Source organism: Rutidosis leptorrhynchoides, unplaced genomic scaffold (genome assembly GCF_046630445.1).
Source record: "Rutidosis leptorrhynchoides isolate AG116_Rl617_1_P2 unplaced genomic scaffold, CSIRO_AGI_Rlap_v1 contig26, whole genome shotgun sequence".
In the NCBI taxonomy this organism is placed as follows: Eukaryota; Viridiplantae; Streptophyta; class Magnoliopsida; order Asterales; family Asteraceae; genus Rutidosis; species Rutidosis leptorrhynchoides.
Window position 1 is genome coordinate 110,952 of NW_027266507.1, and position 14,944 is coordinate 125,895.

Genomic DNA, 14,944 nt, shown 5'->3' on the forward strand with positions numbered 1-14,944 from the left:
GCGGCTGCGAATGGTTCTTTTGTGTCAAAACCATATAGAGTGGGTTACGAGCTTTTGGACACAATGGCGGCCAACTCATGGAGCAATGAGCAGAAAGTTCCAAAGATTGCAAGGGTTCTAAAAGTAGATCTCATGACAGCCTTAACTGCATAGATAACGTTGCTCGCCAAGCACGTCCAGACCTTGACCCAGGGGCAGGTAAATAATTCTAATGTTAATGATGTATCTTCTTTACCTGTTGTGTGTAGCAGGTGTGGGGGTGAACATGCGGACAATTGTTGCCCCTATGTAGAGGATGTGAACTACATGGGATATGTACGTAATGGGGACCTCAATCCCTGCTCAAATACGTACGATGAAGGATGGAATAACCAACCATATTTTGGGTAGAGAAATCAACCCGCTCCTGCTAGCCAACCTAATTTTCAAAGACCACAAGTACCATCGCCATCAGGTTTCCCAAACCAGCCAGTTCCTCCTCAACAACCGGCCAAGAAGGAGACCACAAATGATGAGCTAAAGGACATGATTATGTCTTTTATGGCCCGAGCGAAGGCCACTTATGGAGCTGCCATTAAAAATCTTGAGAATCAAATTGGATAGTTGTTTCTTCAGATTAATGGGAGACAACCTGGGACTTTGCCTGGTAACACCGAAGCAAATCCTAGGGATGACAAGCCGGAGCAATATAACGCTATATCATTATGTAGCGGTAAAGAGGTAAGCTATCCTCCTGTTTTGAACACTAACAATGGTAAAGATGTGTTGCAAGAACAAATGACTCCTGAAAAAGAGTCAGATGAACAGGTGCAATCCGAGAAGGAGAAAGTTGTCGAAAAACCGGTGAGGCAAGCTGTGCCACCGGTTCCATACCCAGCTAGGTTGCAAAAATCTAAAGAGGATGGTAAGTTCAAGAAATTCCTCAACTTGCTTAGACAAGTCCATGTTAATATCCCCTTGATAGATGTGATTGAGCAAATGCCAAAGTATGCTAAATTTCTAATGGACATGATAAGCAAGAAGAGGAAATTTCTTGATAATGAGGAAATATCTCTCAATGAGAATTGTTCGGCCATCGTGCAAAACACATTACTGCCTAAGCTAAAAGATCCGAGTAGTTTTACTATCCCATGCAAGATTGGTAATTTGTCTTTCAAGAGGTCATTCTGTGATTTAAGAGCTAGCATTAACCTTATGCCTTTGTCCGTGTTTAAGAAATTAGGCATGGGCAAGTGTAAACTGATTACGATAACACTACAATTAGATGATCGGTCTATCACTCGTACTGAAGAAATATTAGAGGATGTGTTGGTGCAAGTTGGTACTTTTATTTTTCCTGCAGATTTCGTGGTGCTGGATTAGGAGGCTGATCAAAATGTTCCCCTTATTCTCGGAAGACCTTTCTTGGCAACTAATAGTGCCAAAATCAACGTAGCTGAAGGGGACATTACGATACGGTGGAATAATGAAAAGATTGTCTTTAATATCTTCAAAGCCATGACATATTCTAGACAATCCGAAGAATGCTCAAAGGTTAATGTAATTGATCATGCCGTTCGAGGTAAGTTTTTTGCGACTTCTAAACAAGAAGCACCGGATATAGAGCTTCAACCGTTACCAAAGCATCTCAAATACACCTTTTTAGACAAATCTGAGACGTTACCGATCATTATTTCTGCAAAACTAACCCCTCTACTTGAATTTAAGTTGCTGAAAATCCTACGGGAGCGCGAAGAAGCCATCAAAAAGCTCAATTTAGCTTTAGGTGATGTTGGGGTGAAACGGCTCTTACAACTTACTACGTTAGAGGAGTTCTGCGATTAGCTGAATGATTGCTCAATCTCGTTGAGTTGTAAAGACGTTAAATCAAACGCTTTATGGGAGGCAACCCATGACTTCATCCTCTATGATGTATTTCTTTCCTTATCTTTATTTTATGTCTTTTATTTTTATATTTTCATCTTTGTGCATTTTATGTTTATGTGTTTGAGTCGCATGTGTGGAATGTGGTTTAAGTTAAGAAATCGATGGTATCGCTTGAAATGCAATGTACTGAACTTGAATTAGAAAGAAATGTTGGTTATGATGCATGAGTGTATTGGATGATTGTTGAAACTGAACTGATTTCATGCTATGATGCAACTATACTAAATGAGTAGGATTGAGATATAAAGTTTGAGTTATGCCTTGAAAAGTCGATGCTTTTCCTGATTAAAATCTTGAAAATTAAGATTTTTCATGAGTTAGAATGCTAAATGAGTCTGATTTGCTTTTGAAATGATATTTGAGTTAATGATATCTTAGGATGTGATAGAAGGTAAATTAAGTTTGAGCTACTATATTCAAAAAGCCATCCTAACGTATGATCATTAGTGAGCCAATTTGAGGCTGACCACTTCTTTGACTACCTTAAAGCCTCTCTCTGTGTACTAACCAAAGTCCATATTTTAATGTCTTATGTGCTATTGAGAGTACAATTTGGGAGATTGTTATGTATGCGGATAGAACAAAGAAAAGACCATGCCATGCTCCTGAAAATTATTGTATGAAATTACTGAGCTCTTGACACATAAAAAAATGTAAAGAATCCGAAAATAAAAGAAAAAAGGAAAAAAAAATAAAAAGAGAAAAAAAAAACTAAAAGAAAATAATATAATATAATATAATATAAATAAAAAAGATTAATAATTATGTTCTCATAAAGTATTGGTATGGTCTAATTTGAAGAATTCGGATAGTATAGGTTCTTTTTGAGTGAAGGGTAGTCATTTATGTAGGTTGTGTTGGAAATCTAAAGTTTGTAATTGGGACATCAATGGGTTGGGATGTGAGTGTGACACATAAGATGTTGAGACCTTAAATTTTTATAAGCCAAACTTATCCAAACACATGACCATATGTTACAACCAGAAGCCAAAGACCTTCTTGATCTTATGAGTGTATCACTGTATTAGTGGAAATTGGGATGACATCCTCGAATTGCATAACTCGAATTTATGTTGGCATTCCGAAATTTTTGTAGAGGGATGAACACTTTTACTGAAATAAATGTTGAGTGCTTGAGCGCGTGAGGAAAAAGTAATTTCTTGTGAATTGTGAGCGAATTGACTAATAAAATTTGAGAGATTAAGTGTTCATCTAATTTATATCGTGATTTCAGCTAGGAGGTCACTTTTTGATGGTGCATGATTGTGGATTAGCTAGCATATATGTCATGTTTGCATTGCACGATAACGGAATTTTGATGACTTGATAATGACTATGTTTACACACATGTTTTAGATTGTTTTAGATTGTGTTGCATATTTAGGTAGACTTGCATGAGTCGCTTTTATGTCAAGGGGTGCTTAATGACATATTTTTGATAATATTTTCCCTCACTGAGGTTTTACCGATGCCCACTCTTGTCATAATTGTTTGTTATCTTTTCTTTTCTTTTTATTCTTCAATTTTTGCTCGAGAACCAGCAAATTTCGGGTGTGGGGGTATTTGATAACGCCCAATTATGCTTTCCATTCCCTACCGATTTTGCAATAAGTTGTTCGTTCTCGAGTAAATCGGTTTCGTTTGTAGGTTGTTTTTCTCTATTTTTTAGATTTTATGTTGGTATTGCTTTTTTGTTGCAAATATAGGAAATAGGGGTATTTTTAGATGTTTTGAAGTTCTTATGGAAATAGCGATATATTACAAGTTGAAAGGATTGGAGTATATGCAGATGTTCTGACTTTATTGTGATTTTCAGATATCATCCATTGTGATTTAGCAAAAGTGTTCAACATAAAAGTTGTAGCTTGATGTCTTAGCTTTCCAAAACATCAAGAATCAGGTCATTTGGACATTGAGAGCTCAATTTATGATAAAAAATACGAAAACTGGACGAACCCAAGCATAACCCCCGAATATGCGTGGCATTATGCGTGGGACTACGGGACAAAGCAAAATCCACGTGGAACCCACTCATATGCGTGAGATTATGCGTGAATCGCGACGGCAAATACTCCTATTATTTTTAGGATGTCTTTTTCAGCACCAAAAACCTTGTAACTATAAAAGTAAAAACTCGATTCTCTTAGAATACATCCCATTCATCAGGAAACAAGTCTACAACTCTCGAAGCAAGGAGATCGTGACAATTGAAGCGACAACGAAGAATCAACTTAGGCTTTTATCTTTGTTGTTTTATTTTATGTCCCCAAACTTTGATTCTTGTATGATGAATTCCTCCATGAACTAATTCTTTAATCTAGGGTTGATGAAGCGTTTGCAATTCAATATATTTTGAGATTGACGTCTTTTCCAATTAATCAATTCATGAATTTACTTTTGTTAAATTGTTCTTAATGTTTTAATTTGCTTGATCACCAAATTGATTGATTGGTTATCTTAATCAAAATTTAGGAATAGTGAGATTAAGATTAGAACTTGTTTAATAAATAATTGATTGAACTTATGTTTGATTTGTCGACAAAGGTAGGAATATAGCTAGTTGACCAATTAACCTACCCTTGACACGAATTGAGAACTTAATGCAATTAGGGTTAGTTCGTACACATTCGGGAGATATGGTTGTTTAATCTTAATTAGGGACATAAGTCAAGGGTCGCAAGACACTTATGAACGATTGTGGGTATTGGGTAGTAAAGTTAGGAATCGAGAGATAGGAATTGACAATTAATCATGTATTGAGAATTGTAAACGTGGATTCGCAAGACCCTAGATATTTAATCATTAATTGTCTCAACTTCAATTTTGCATGCTATTTTATATTCTTAGTTTAAAACAACAATCAACTGCTAGAATTTGTCTGGACAATAAGCCGAATTTCGATACTAGTACTTGGTTTGAATTCTTCATGATTCCCTTAGATCGATAATCGGACTTCACAGTCCCATTACTACTTGAGGCGACACGTACACTTGCGTGTAAGTGGTTTTAGTCCAACAGCCGTTGAGAAGGTGTTTGTTATCTTGCTTGAATATATCCGGAGACTATTATTATTATTATTATTATTATTATTATTATTATTATGCTTTGAATCATCGATTTTGTTGGTGGATATGATTCTTTAATTCCCCGTATGGTTCTCTATGATGTTTGTGTTTGTAATATTTTAAGCTGCATTGCTTGTTATTTATTCAAAATTTTGTGTAATTAGCTTCAGTAATCGAATTTGTAGAGGATATTTATCGACAATGCCTACAATTTTTATATTTCGACCCTTTAGAAAACTAGGCTTTCATTCGAAAATTGTCGCTAATTGATACAATTTGATTTCGACCGCGAATAATTTAACTAATAATAATACTTATAAAAAAAATTAGGTTGGGGCGATGATAGTCTGATTGGCTCGACGGTTTTATTATTTAAACATGATTTGGTCTATCGTTAAGCACACAGTTTAAATCAATCACGACACACTAGTAATTATACAACTTTAAATGGCCCTTCTTTTGGTATTTAATTAACAAAAAATAATGGAAAAGGTAGCAAACCCTTTATTACTAGGGGATAAACCAGAAATAGCAACAGAAAAATTAAGACGTGTGAGATCATTCCTCATCCAAAAATAAGTCAACATGAATTACTTTGATAGGGTAGTTTGCTGGATTTTTTAAACATGCAAGCCCCACTAATTAACTTTTTTAAAAAAATTATTTTCCTTTTAATCCATTTTCATATCTAAAATTTTTAAATGAAGGTCGCGTGCAATTAAAAAAATCATATATTTATCTTCTTATATATATTAAGAGGCTCGTGCAATATTGCCTTTAACACGTGTAAAATAACCCTACTGTCTGATGGAGCTTTCGATTAGGGAAAGTCGAGAAGCAATATGGAGATCGGACGATAGGTAGCTAAGTGCCACTTTATTGGGTGGTTTTTTTTCAGGCAGTAATGTTGTTCTAATTTCTCCAATTCAAGTTCCACCTTTTTTGTTTTCTGCTTTCATTCTGAACTTTGTGCAATAGTTGTACATTCTTGCAAGACAAGAAAAAAAATTGAATTGACAAATTTTGATCAATATGTGAGATGAACAACTTCCTAACAATACGTTGGATAAAATCTAGCAAGAAAGCTGCACCTTTTAAATGGTTCGTCAATTTAAACTTTGAAAATATATTTAGGAGATCATGAGCTACACAGAATAAAATGACTGGTTGGAGTAAGTTTCATGAAGAACCCTAAATCCTAATGAATTAAGAAACCAATTTTGCAGAAGATAGACGTTAGGAATTTATTTTTTCCTGCTCAACTAATAGTTTTCACAACTTGTTATTGTTTAGATCATCATACATGAGCAGAGTCCGACGGAATATCAATAAAATCATTTTCAAAGAAATCTTTACTTAACATAATCGAAACCTATAAAACCTTGTATGTTATGTCGTTTTTTTTTTTTTTTATGATACTGTATGTTATGTCTTATGTATAAACATTGTTATATTGAAAATGAAATACGCGTTATAGTTCCTACTTTTACACTTGCTAGTAGGGTTGTCAAAGACGTAAAACGGACTCAAAACGATCTTTATTTTTTCAAAACGTAAATACGAAATGTAATATGGAAGATAAAGAAAAAATATATTATAATATTTTTGAAAAGAAAAAAAAAATACAACCAATTATATAAAAAATTGACAAATTAATAGAAAGTACAATCATCAATAACTTAATTAAATATTACCTTTAATGAGATCACAACAAATTAATAATTTTTTGATGTAGAAGTATCTATTGGGTCTCTAATTGATGGGTTGGTGCAATTTTTTTTTTAAAGAATAACATTTTTTTGATTTTTTTTTAAAAAAACAATACGCCGTTTTTACCGTTTTTACGTTTAAGACGACGTTTTAAACCAAATTTATTTTTTTCCAAAAATTGATAGAAAATGTTTTGGTGGAGACGTAGAAACAGACGTTTCTACTTCGATTAATTCACGTTTGCACCACAGTACACTTGCTAGGTTTGAGAGTAGTTTTCAAGCGATCACCCAGAAGTTATTGGTTGATCCAAAAAGGCTCCCTTGATTATGTGGCTCTTAAGCAACGATGTGAGCCCTAAAAGATAATTAATTTTTATATTTTTAACCAACAAATTTTTTATGTAGCATTTTTATTAACTAACAAATATGTGCAGGGTAGTCAAGGGCATCCGATAACAGTTTGAGGGACTTTTGGTGACTGAATCCATCCATAAACCTTGAGTCCGGTAATCGATTTGTAGATTATGAAAAATCACACAGTCAGAATTAGGATTAGCAGGCGAAAATCAAAACAACAAATAAAATATAAAATTAATATTTTTTTATTAATCTCAAAATATCAATGCGATTGTGGTACAACTCTTGTGAATCCCTTGATTAACGTCTATTTTAAAACAAAATCTAGACTAATCTTCCTCAAAGATTTCAGTCACAAAACTATTTTGGTTCCTGATTGGACGTACTCTCTTTATGGACGGGAGCTAGGGATGCTTTAGTGCTAATGAGAGTGGAGGCTTACCTGAGTAAAGCTTTGGAAGCGGCGTCTGGAAAACTGGAAATTTGTGTATAGTGTTGTCAGCTGTATAATAATCGGATCCTTTGCAAATGATACCAGTCCTCTATTTATAATGGGTGAAGGTGTTGTAGGGTACATGAACATGATATCGCCTTAATAAGCGAATATTTCACTTACCATGTATACATAATTTGATCATCCCCTAAAGTTCTGGGAGTTGACGTAATCCCTTTCCTTTCCTGAGCGCGAATGTGCCTTGAATATGTTTTTTTCAATATACATGTGATCTGGGTCATGTGATCAGAACATTGCCTTAAATAGGCGAATATTTACTTACCTTATATATCTTTTTCTAACTCGCTTCCGTGATATCAGGTGTTGACCTGATTCACTTTTCTTATTTAAAGTGAATCATATATCTTTTATTTATGTCTTGGTAAACAGGCGAAGATTCACTTACCTTATATATCTCTTTCTGACTCATCTCTGTGATGTCAGGTGTTGACCTGGTTCACTTTTCTTATTTGAAGCAAATCAAATATCTTTTATTTATACCTTGGTCAGGGCATTCTTTGAGGAAGCTTCTCGAAACTTTCCATTTTCGTCCAACCTTTCCCACACACTCTGATCTTTTTCAGACCTTCTTTTATGAATCGGGCCAGGCTTTCTTTACGCATCATGAGTTTTTAATGGTCTTGTTAAGACTTCTGTTTTTCAGTCGTGAGGCTTTCTCTAATCCTTAAAACCTATGTTTCTTGTTTGGAGAAGAATCAAGAGAATAGCTACACCCAATTTAAAGACAGCGAAACTTTCTCCTCTCCTACCCGATTTTGACCTCTATGGATATGACACATGATCTATATATATTATTTATTTTTGTTAAAATTTCATCGTCTACACAGTTATCACCAATAATAATTGATATAGAGACATATATTAATATCACTAATTATTTATTTAAAGTTACCAAAAGCAATTTTGCTCTTTGGTTTTATTTTTTTAAATAGCTCGTGGTGGTAATCGATATGTTTGGTCGGCCCCTCGTTTAGTTTTGTTTTTTTGACGGCCAAAATATTAGATGAAGTTTAATTCGTATTTATTATCAAAAAAAAAGTTTAATTCGTACTCCACTTGACTCTTGAGCAAAAGTTATATACTTTGCTTTGCACCTAATAATAAAATTTTAATAACAGTTTGGTCGAAAACTACTAGATGTGTGTTTTTGCTATTCAAGGATGTATACGAAAATTGTTTATCTATAATATCATATTCCTACGAATATAATATCATATTCCTACAAATATACTAATATCCATATCAAAAAACCCATAATAATTTTCTGTAATATCAATGTCTTATAACTCATAAGTCATAAATATTTAACATACATATTAGACATCATCTCTAATTCAAGAATTTGACATATGGGATATAGTCAATCAACACATTGTCTATTGCATTATCAAAAATATCATATTTTCGTATCAAGATAAATGATGTTTCTTCACTAAATATATATCTATATGTGTGAATTTTATAATGAAAAATATCATATATTTTGATACAGAAAAAGTCCATATTTGCTCCAAAATTTGTATGCTCTACTGATCTACCGCAGAAAAACAGGAATGCAATTTCAAAGTAGAAAACTCGATTATGAAATTCAATTGTGTACATATGTCCAATACAGAAGGCAAAAGAGTGGTAACTTCAAAAAAAAAATAAAAAGGGCAAGAGAGTGGTGTATGTAGCACCAACTTTATTGGGCCTATAGTCATTTGCTACTTGGGCTTAGTTTTTATCAGGCCAGCCCAGTTGTTTTTTTTTTTTTTTGGATATAAATCTTATTGATTAATTTCCCACGTTAATTAGTACTCCTTTCCTTAAAATTTTATTCATTTATCATCGTAAGTCCCATCCAACCGGCTTCTTGAGTTCTTGTCTTTTGGGTTCCTCTGAACGCAGAGCTATAGTCTAGTGTGCTTCGATCTTCGTTACAAGCTCGTCTTCTTAAACGTGCTTCGATCTCTCTCTATCTCTCTGTCTCTAACAATCAACTCCTTTTGGGGATTCGATTAAGTGAAGTCGGGAAGCCATTGATTAATAATAATGGATGGAATTTTATCTGCTAATGAGCAGCAGCTAATGGTCTCATCCTTCCTCGAGATCGCCGCCGGCCAAACCGCCGACACTGCGCGCCAGTTCTTGGAGGTCTAAGTTTTTTTTTTTTTTTTAATTATTATTATTCAAGGGTTGTTTGAATTCTAATGAAATTTCGATCGACTGTTAATTGAGGTCGATTTAGAGCTAAAGTTTAGATTTTTTCATACTGGGTACTGAGAAATTTGTGCGATTTCTTTATAATGATTATTAATCGATGCTTGGTTTGTGCATGAATGAAACGAATTCTAAGTTTTTTGGTGAGTGATACTGCTTTGGATTGATTGTGGCTTTTTTGTTGTATTTAAGAAATGCATCGATACACTGTTTGTGTTTATATCGGAACTTATGATAAATGTTTTCATAAACAGGCTACAAGTTGGAAGCTTGAAGAGGCCATTCAGCTGTTTTTTGTAGGTGATGGCATTGGTGCGATTACATCAGCTCCACGCTCGAACCCCGATGGTGATGGCAATGCCTTGGCCGATCATGGTCAACGGTTAGTCCCCAAAGTTTATTCTTTTTCAAAAGCTTGTGGTTTTCGAGATTTGACTTTTTTGAACAACTGGTCTGTTTGATGTCTCAGGGGTTTGACTAATGTTATTGATGAAAATGCTCAAATTGCACAAGATGCTGGAGATGGTGTGCGCGCTCCTTTACCTGTCGTGAGGGAGACACTTTACGATGATGCATTGATGGCTAGGTAATGTGTTTAGTCTTTATTTCTGCTTCCAGAATGAAACACAATAGTGCTATTCGATTATAATGAAATGCGGTGGTTGATAAATTTATGATTCCCCTTTCTTAGGCTAGATCGTTCATTTTCAATCCTTTTCTCCTTTCGCTTCTTCCTCATCAATTGGGGGCGCTTGCTTCTGTTTAAGGACGTATTACATAGTTTCTGCATATAATTTTGAATGCTGCACCAATCTAAGATTTAATGAATGATTATAAGTTAAATGGATTCATTACTTTGCTTTAATTTTCTTCTGCCAACATTTTATCCTGTGGTCTTTATAATTAAGCTTATTTCTGTACTGGCCACTGGGTCCGTCGTTTATATGTTTGCATTCTCTGTTACGTTGGTAAAAACAAAAATGCAATTTTAGCCACATGATTTATTATCAACTGAAAGATTGTTCTTTTATACATATTTCTTCCATTCATTATCAGATTGGCAAGAGGTGGTTATCCACTGCATGAGCCAAGTCCAGTGGTTGCTTTCCGTAATTTTGATGAGGAAGTGAGTCGCCCTGGGGCTGGTGTTTGGGGATCAGACCAGGGTGGTGGTGGTCCATCCACAACGGAGCATTCTCGGGATAATCTCGCTTCTCTTTACCGCCCGCCTTTCCATTTGATGTTCCAAGGGCCATTTGAAAAGGTAGCTTTGTAATTTATTTGTTTTTTTGTTTCTGCTGTCTTATGATGTGATTATCACAAGTTAGAGAATGCCACAAGAAAGAATAGTTAAAAGGTGTCTATGTATATTGTATCAGGCTAAAGATGCTGCTTCTGTCAAGGACAAATGGCTCCTGGTGAATTTGCAATCCACCAAGGAGTTCAGCTCCCATATGGTATTCTATTTAACTCTTCTTTGATTCTTAATCATGGCTAATGTTCGACCATATCTCGCTCTGTAGCTTATAATCTGATTTCTTTCTACAGCTTAATCGGGACACATGGGGAAATGAGGCTGTCAGTGAACTGGTCGGTACTAATTTTATATTCTGGCAGGTTAGTAACTTGATATAAGAAGGTTTTCTTTCTTTGTGCTGCATTGTTTCTGTGAAATGTTCTTCTGGTTATCTTTTCAAGCAGATAATACTGGGAAATTGTCGCCCTTCTTTTACCAGGAACTAATATTTCCTTTTCTCCTGTCTAAAAGAAAATTTATTTTTTCCTCTCCCAGTTATCTTCTTTACTATAATTACGGTTATTGGATTTTTATGTAACATGGTGTTGAAATTTCTTCATCTTTCTGATCTTGCATTGTGGGGTGTAGGTGTATGATGACACAACCGAGGGCCGGAAAGTCCGCACCTATTATAGGTTAGATTCTATACCAGTTGTTCTGGTCATCGATCCAATTACAGGGCAAAAAATGCGGGCATGGACAGGAATGATTCAGCCAGAGTGTTTGCTGGAGGTACGTCATTCTTGTCAATGTGCTCGAAAGTAAGAAGCTCTGTAAATGCTTCCTTATAAGTCTTTGTCTTTTGATTGTAGGATCTTGTACCATTCTTGGATGGTGGCCCAAAGGATCATCATATAACTCTTTCTCACAAACGTGGCCGTAAAGAAACCTCTATACCCCCTCCTGCTCAGAAAATCAAAGGTGATTGTTGGTTCTCTTAAAACTGATATTTTTGGTCAGTTTTGTAGCATTAAATTATGTGATTTGCAGTTTTTGGACTTTAAGCTTGAACACTTGGACTTTTATGTATGTCACTTAGTATCCGCAGATAAAACTGATGAAGAAGAGGAAATGATACAAGCATTGGCGGCTTCTATGCGAAGCCTGAAAGATTCACCCGATAAAGAAGATGCAAAAGACAGCAAGGAAAAGGAGGAAGAAGAAGAAATGAGCCCCACTACTAAGAACCCGATAGTGTATCAACCTCTTCCTGAAGAACCTAAGGGTGATAGGAGCCTCCTCTGCCGGGTCGGAGTTCGTCTTCCTGATGGACGCAGGGTCCAAAGAAATTTCCTACGAACTGATCCAATACAGGTATAAAATTCAGACTTTTGAAAAGAAACGTACCTGTTTGTATTTTTTACTAAAGTACAAGGACCATACCATATTATGCTTTTGTTCATTAAAGACACCCTAAACTTTCTTTATTTTCTGCAGCTGCTGTGGTCATTTTGTGCTTCTCAGCTAGAGGAAGCAGAGAGGAAGCCATTCCGATTAGCAGAGGCGATCCCAGGAGCTACCAAATCCCTAGATTACAATAGTAATGTAACCTTCGCTGAGTCGGGATTAGCCAATTCCATGATCTCGGTTACATGGGAGTAAAGTAATTAAGAGTGGTAACTTTAATTTGTCTGTTTTTGGGTTTTGCAACAGCAGCCACCCAGCTTTACAGTATAGGAGCAGTGAGGTCGTTTGACCTCACAGCTTTTTGAGGTTTCTTAAACTAGTGTTGGAGATGTTATTTTTAGTAAATCTGTAAGCTCGCCTCTAGATGTTTTGTTCATGTTTAAGATTTTGTGAATGAATGAATGACAAAGTTATATTAATTTTCCTTAATTTTCACTCTTACGTGGTGTTGGTGGACTGGTTGTTATGCCATCCAACTATCCACGGCAATGTTGCCTCGAACTTAGTAGGATATGCACATTGAGAGAAATCAAAACTCAAGTAGCAGCGAAGGTAGAACTAGGGATCCTGGAAATTTAATATTATAGCGAGATATTATTATATGTTCCTTCCGGTTCATTTCAAATGCTGTGAATCTTAAGAAAATTTTTTATTAAAAAATCATAAATATTTATTTAAAATGGAATATTTATTGAAATAAATATAAGGGTAATATTGAGAAAAAAAAACTCAAATATACATAGATTTTATAAAACAACATTTATTATGGACCAAAATAAATTTCATTATGCGAAATGGACCGAAATGTAATACATAAAAAAAATTCTATAAAATATAATATTGCGCTCTTTAAATATTTAATAGTATCCTACTAATATAGATTAATTAGTATAAAACTTAGTATAAAGAGCATTTATTTCAACCCATATCTAATTAATACAATTAACTCTAGTTAACAATACTAATTATATATCAGTTGAAATAAATGTTTTTTATACTGAATTTTGTAGTTAATGTGGTATGTTATTAAATATTTAAAGAATGTAATGTTGCATTTTATATAAAAACTCAATCGTAGTTTCTTTTTTCGACGTTACAAACGTAATTTGCTGGTTCAATAAATACAGAATATATATATATATATATATATATATATATATATCAATGGCTAAACTGTAGTTATTAAATACATATTTCAATGTACAAGTTCGGTAACTAATAACAATTGTCAAAGGGAAAAACTTAAGCCTTAAAATCAACAACTAATAATAATAACACATGTGATAGATTTGAATTTATCTGAATTTATTTATTTAAATATTATTTGGTATTTATAAAAATTATTATAATAAAATCGTTTTTGACGATTTCCCTTTATTATTGAATGTAATAATGAAGACACAAAATTTACGTATAAATAAAATTAAAATATTTCAATAGTTCTTTACTTTCAATTTTCTAAAAAATATGAAACAAACACAACATAAATAAAATTAAAAGTTCAAATTTGTCACATGTCTTATTACTACTAGCTGTTGGTTTTAAGGCATCCTGCTAAGATATGAGGCAAGTTTTTCCCAAAAAGTTAAAAAAAAAATCGATAATAACTTCGAAATTTAGGAAAAATAATGACGGTGATATACAATTACTTCAAATCTGCTTATTTGATTGAAATATCGTAGCGTAATGAATATTGATTATGTTTTGAATAATCTAGGAGAAAATCATACCTGTTGCAGAATGACTTTCTGAAGAGTGAAAGTGAACCAACACTCTATATCAGAAATCAAGGAGGAGCAAAGATTATTCTATCACTCTATGTTGATAACTTGCTAATTATTGGAACTGATGCAGAAGTGGTAAACAATTTCAAAGAAATGATGAAGGCAGAATTTCATATGACAGATTTGGGAGAGATGAAGTATTTCCTTGGACTAGAGATTGAACAAAGAAAAGTTGGAATTTTCATTCACCAGAGAAAGTATGCTGCAGAATATGTTAAAGAAATACAAGATGGAGGACTGCAATGGGATTTCTACTCCAATAAAAAATCAATTCAAGCTAGAACCTACAAGAATTGGTGAAGAGTTTGATTCATCACTCTACAGAAGCATGATTGGATCCCTAATGTATCTTTGTGCATCAAGACCTGACATTGCCTGTTCAAATAACATGATGGCAAGCTTTAGTGTCAATCCCTCAAAAACTCATGTAGTTTACCTGAAAAGAATATTCAGGTATATGAAATACAGTCTTAATCTTGGAATCTAGTTTAAGAATGATGGAAATGGAGAACTGCTTGTGTTTAGTGATGCTAGCTATGTCATGGGAGAGAATTACATAAGCAGAAGTGGATACTATTTGCAATTTTGGCAGTGGAATTTTCAGCTGGAGTTCAAGAAATGAAACTGTTGTTGCACAGTCTACAGCAGAGGCAGAATTCATTGTAGTCAATCATGCAGCA

General features: G+C 34.2%; 2 protein-coding genes across 2 annotated transcripts; both read left to right on the top strand.

Annotated features, from left to right (window-relative positions):
* The first annotated feature begins 322 nt into the window (after nt 1–322).
* LOC139882352 (uncharacterized) lies at nt 323–1,824 on the top strand. Its single transcript, XM_071866687.1, has 3 exons — nt 323–454; nt 616–1,317; nt 1,363–1,824. The coding sequence occupies exons 1-3, from the start codon at nt 323–325 to the stop codon at nt 1,822–1,824; spliced, it is 1,296 nt and encodes a 431-aa protein (XP_071722788.1).
* A 7,784-nt stretch (nt 1,825–9,608) lies between these two features.
* LOC139882358 (plant UBX domain-containing protein 7-like) lies at nt 9,609–12,675 on the top strand. The gene is made up of 10 exons (XM_071866690.1): nt 9,609–9,710; nt 10,031–10,158; nt 10,246–10,362; nt 10,833–11,040; nt 11,156–11,233; nt 11,325–11,393; nt 11,662–11,805; nt 11,886–11,994; nt 12,113–12,387; nt 12,511–12,675. Exons 1-10 carry the CDS (start codon nt 9,609–9,611, stop codon nt 12,673–12,675), a joined length of 1,395 nt encoding a protein of 464 aa, XP_071722791.1.
* Nucleotides 12,676–14,944: the final 2,269 nt, after the last annotated feature.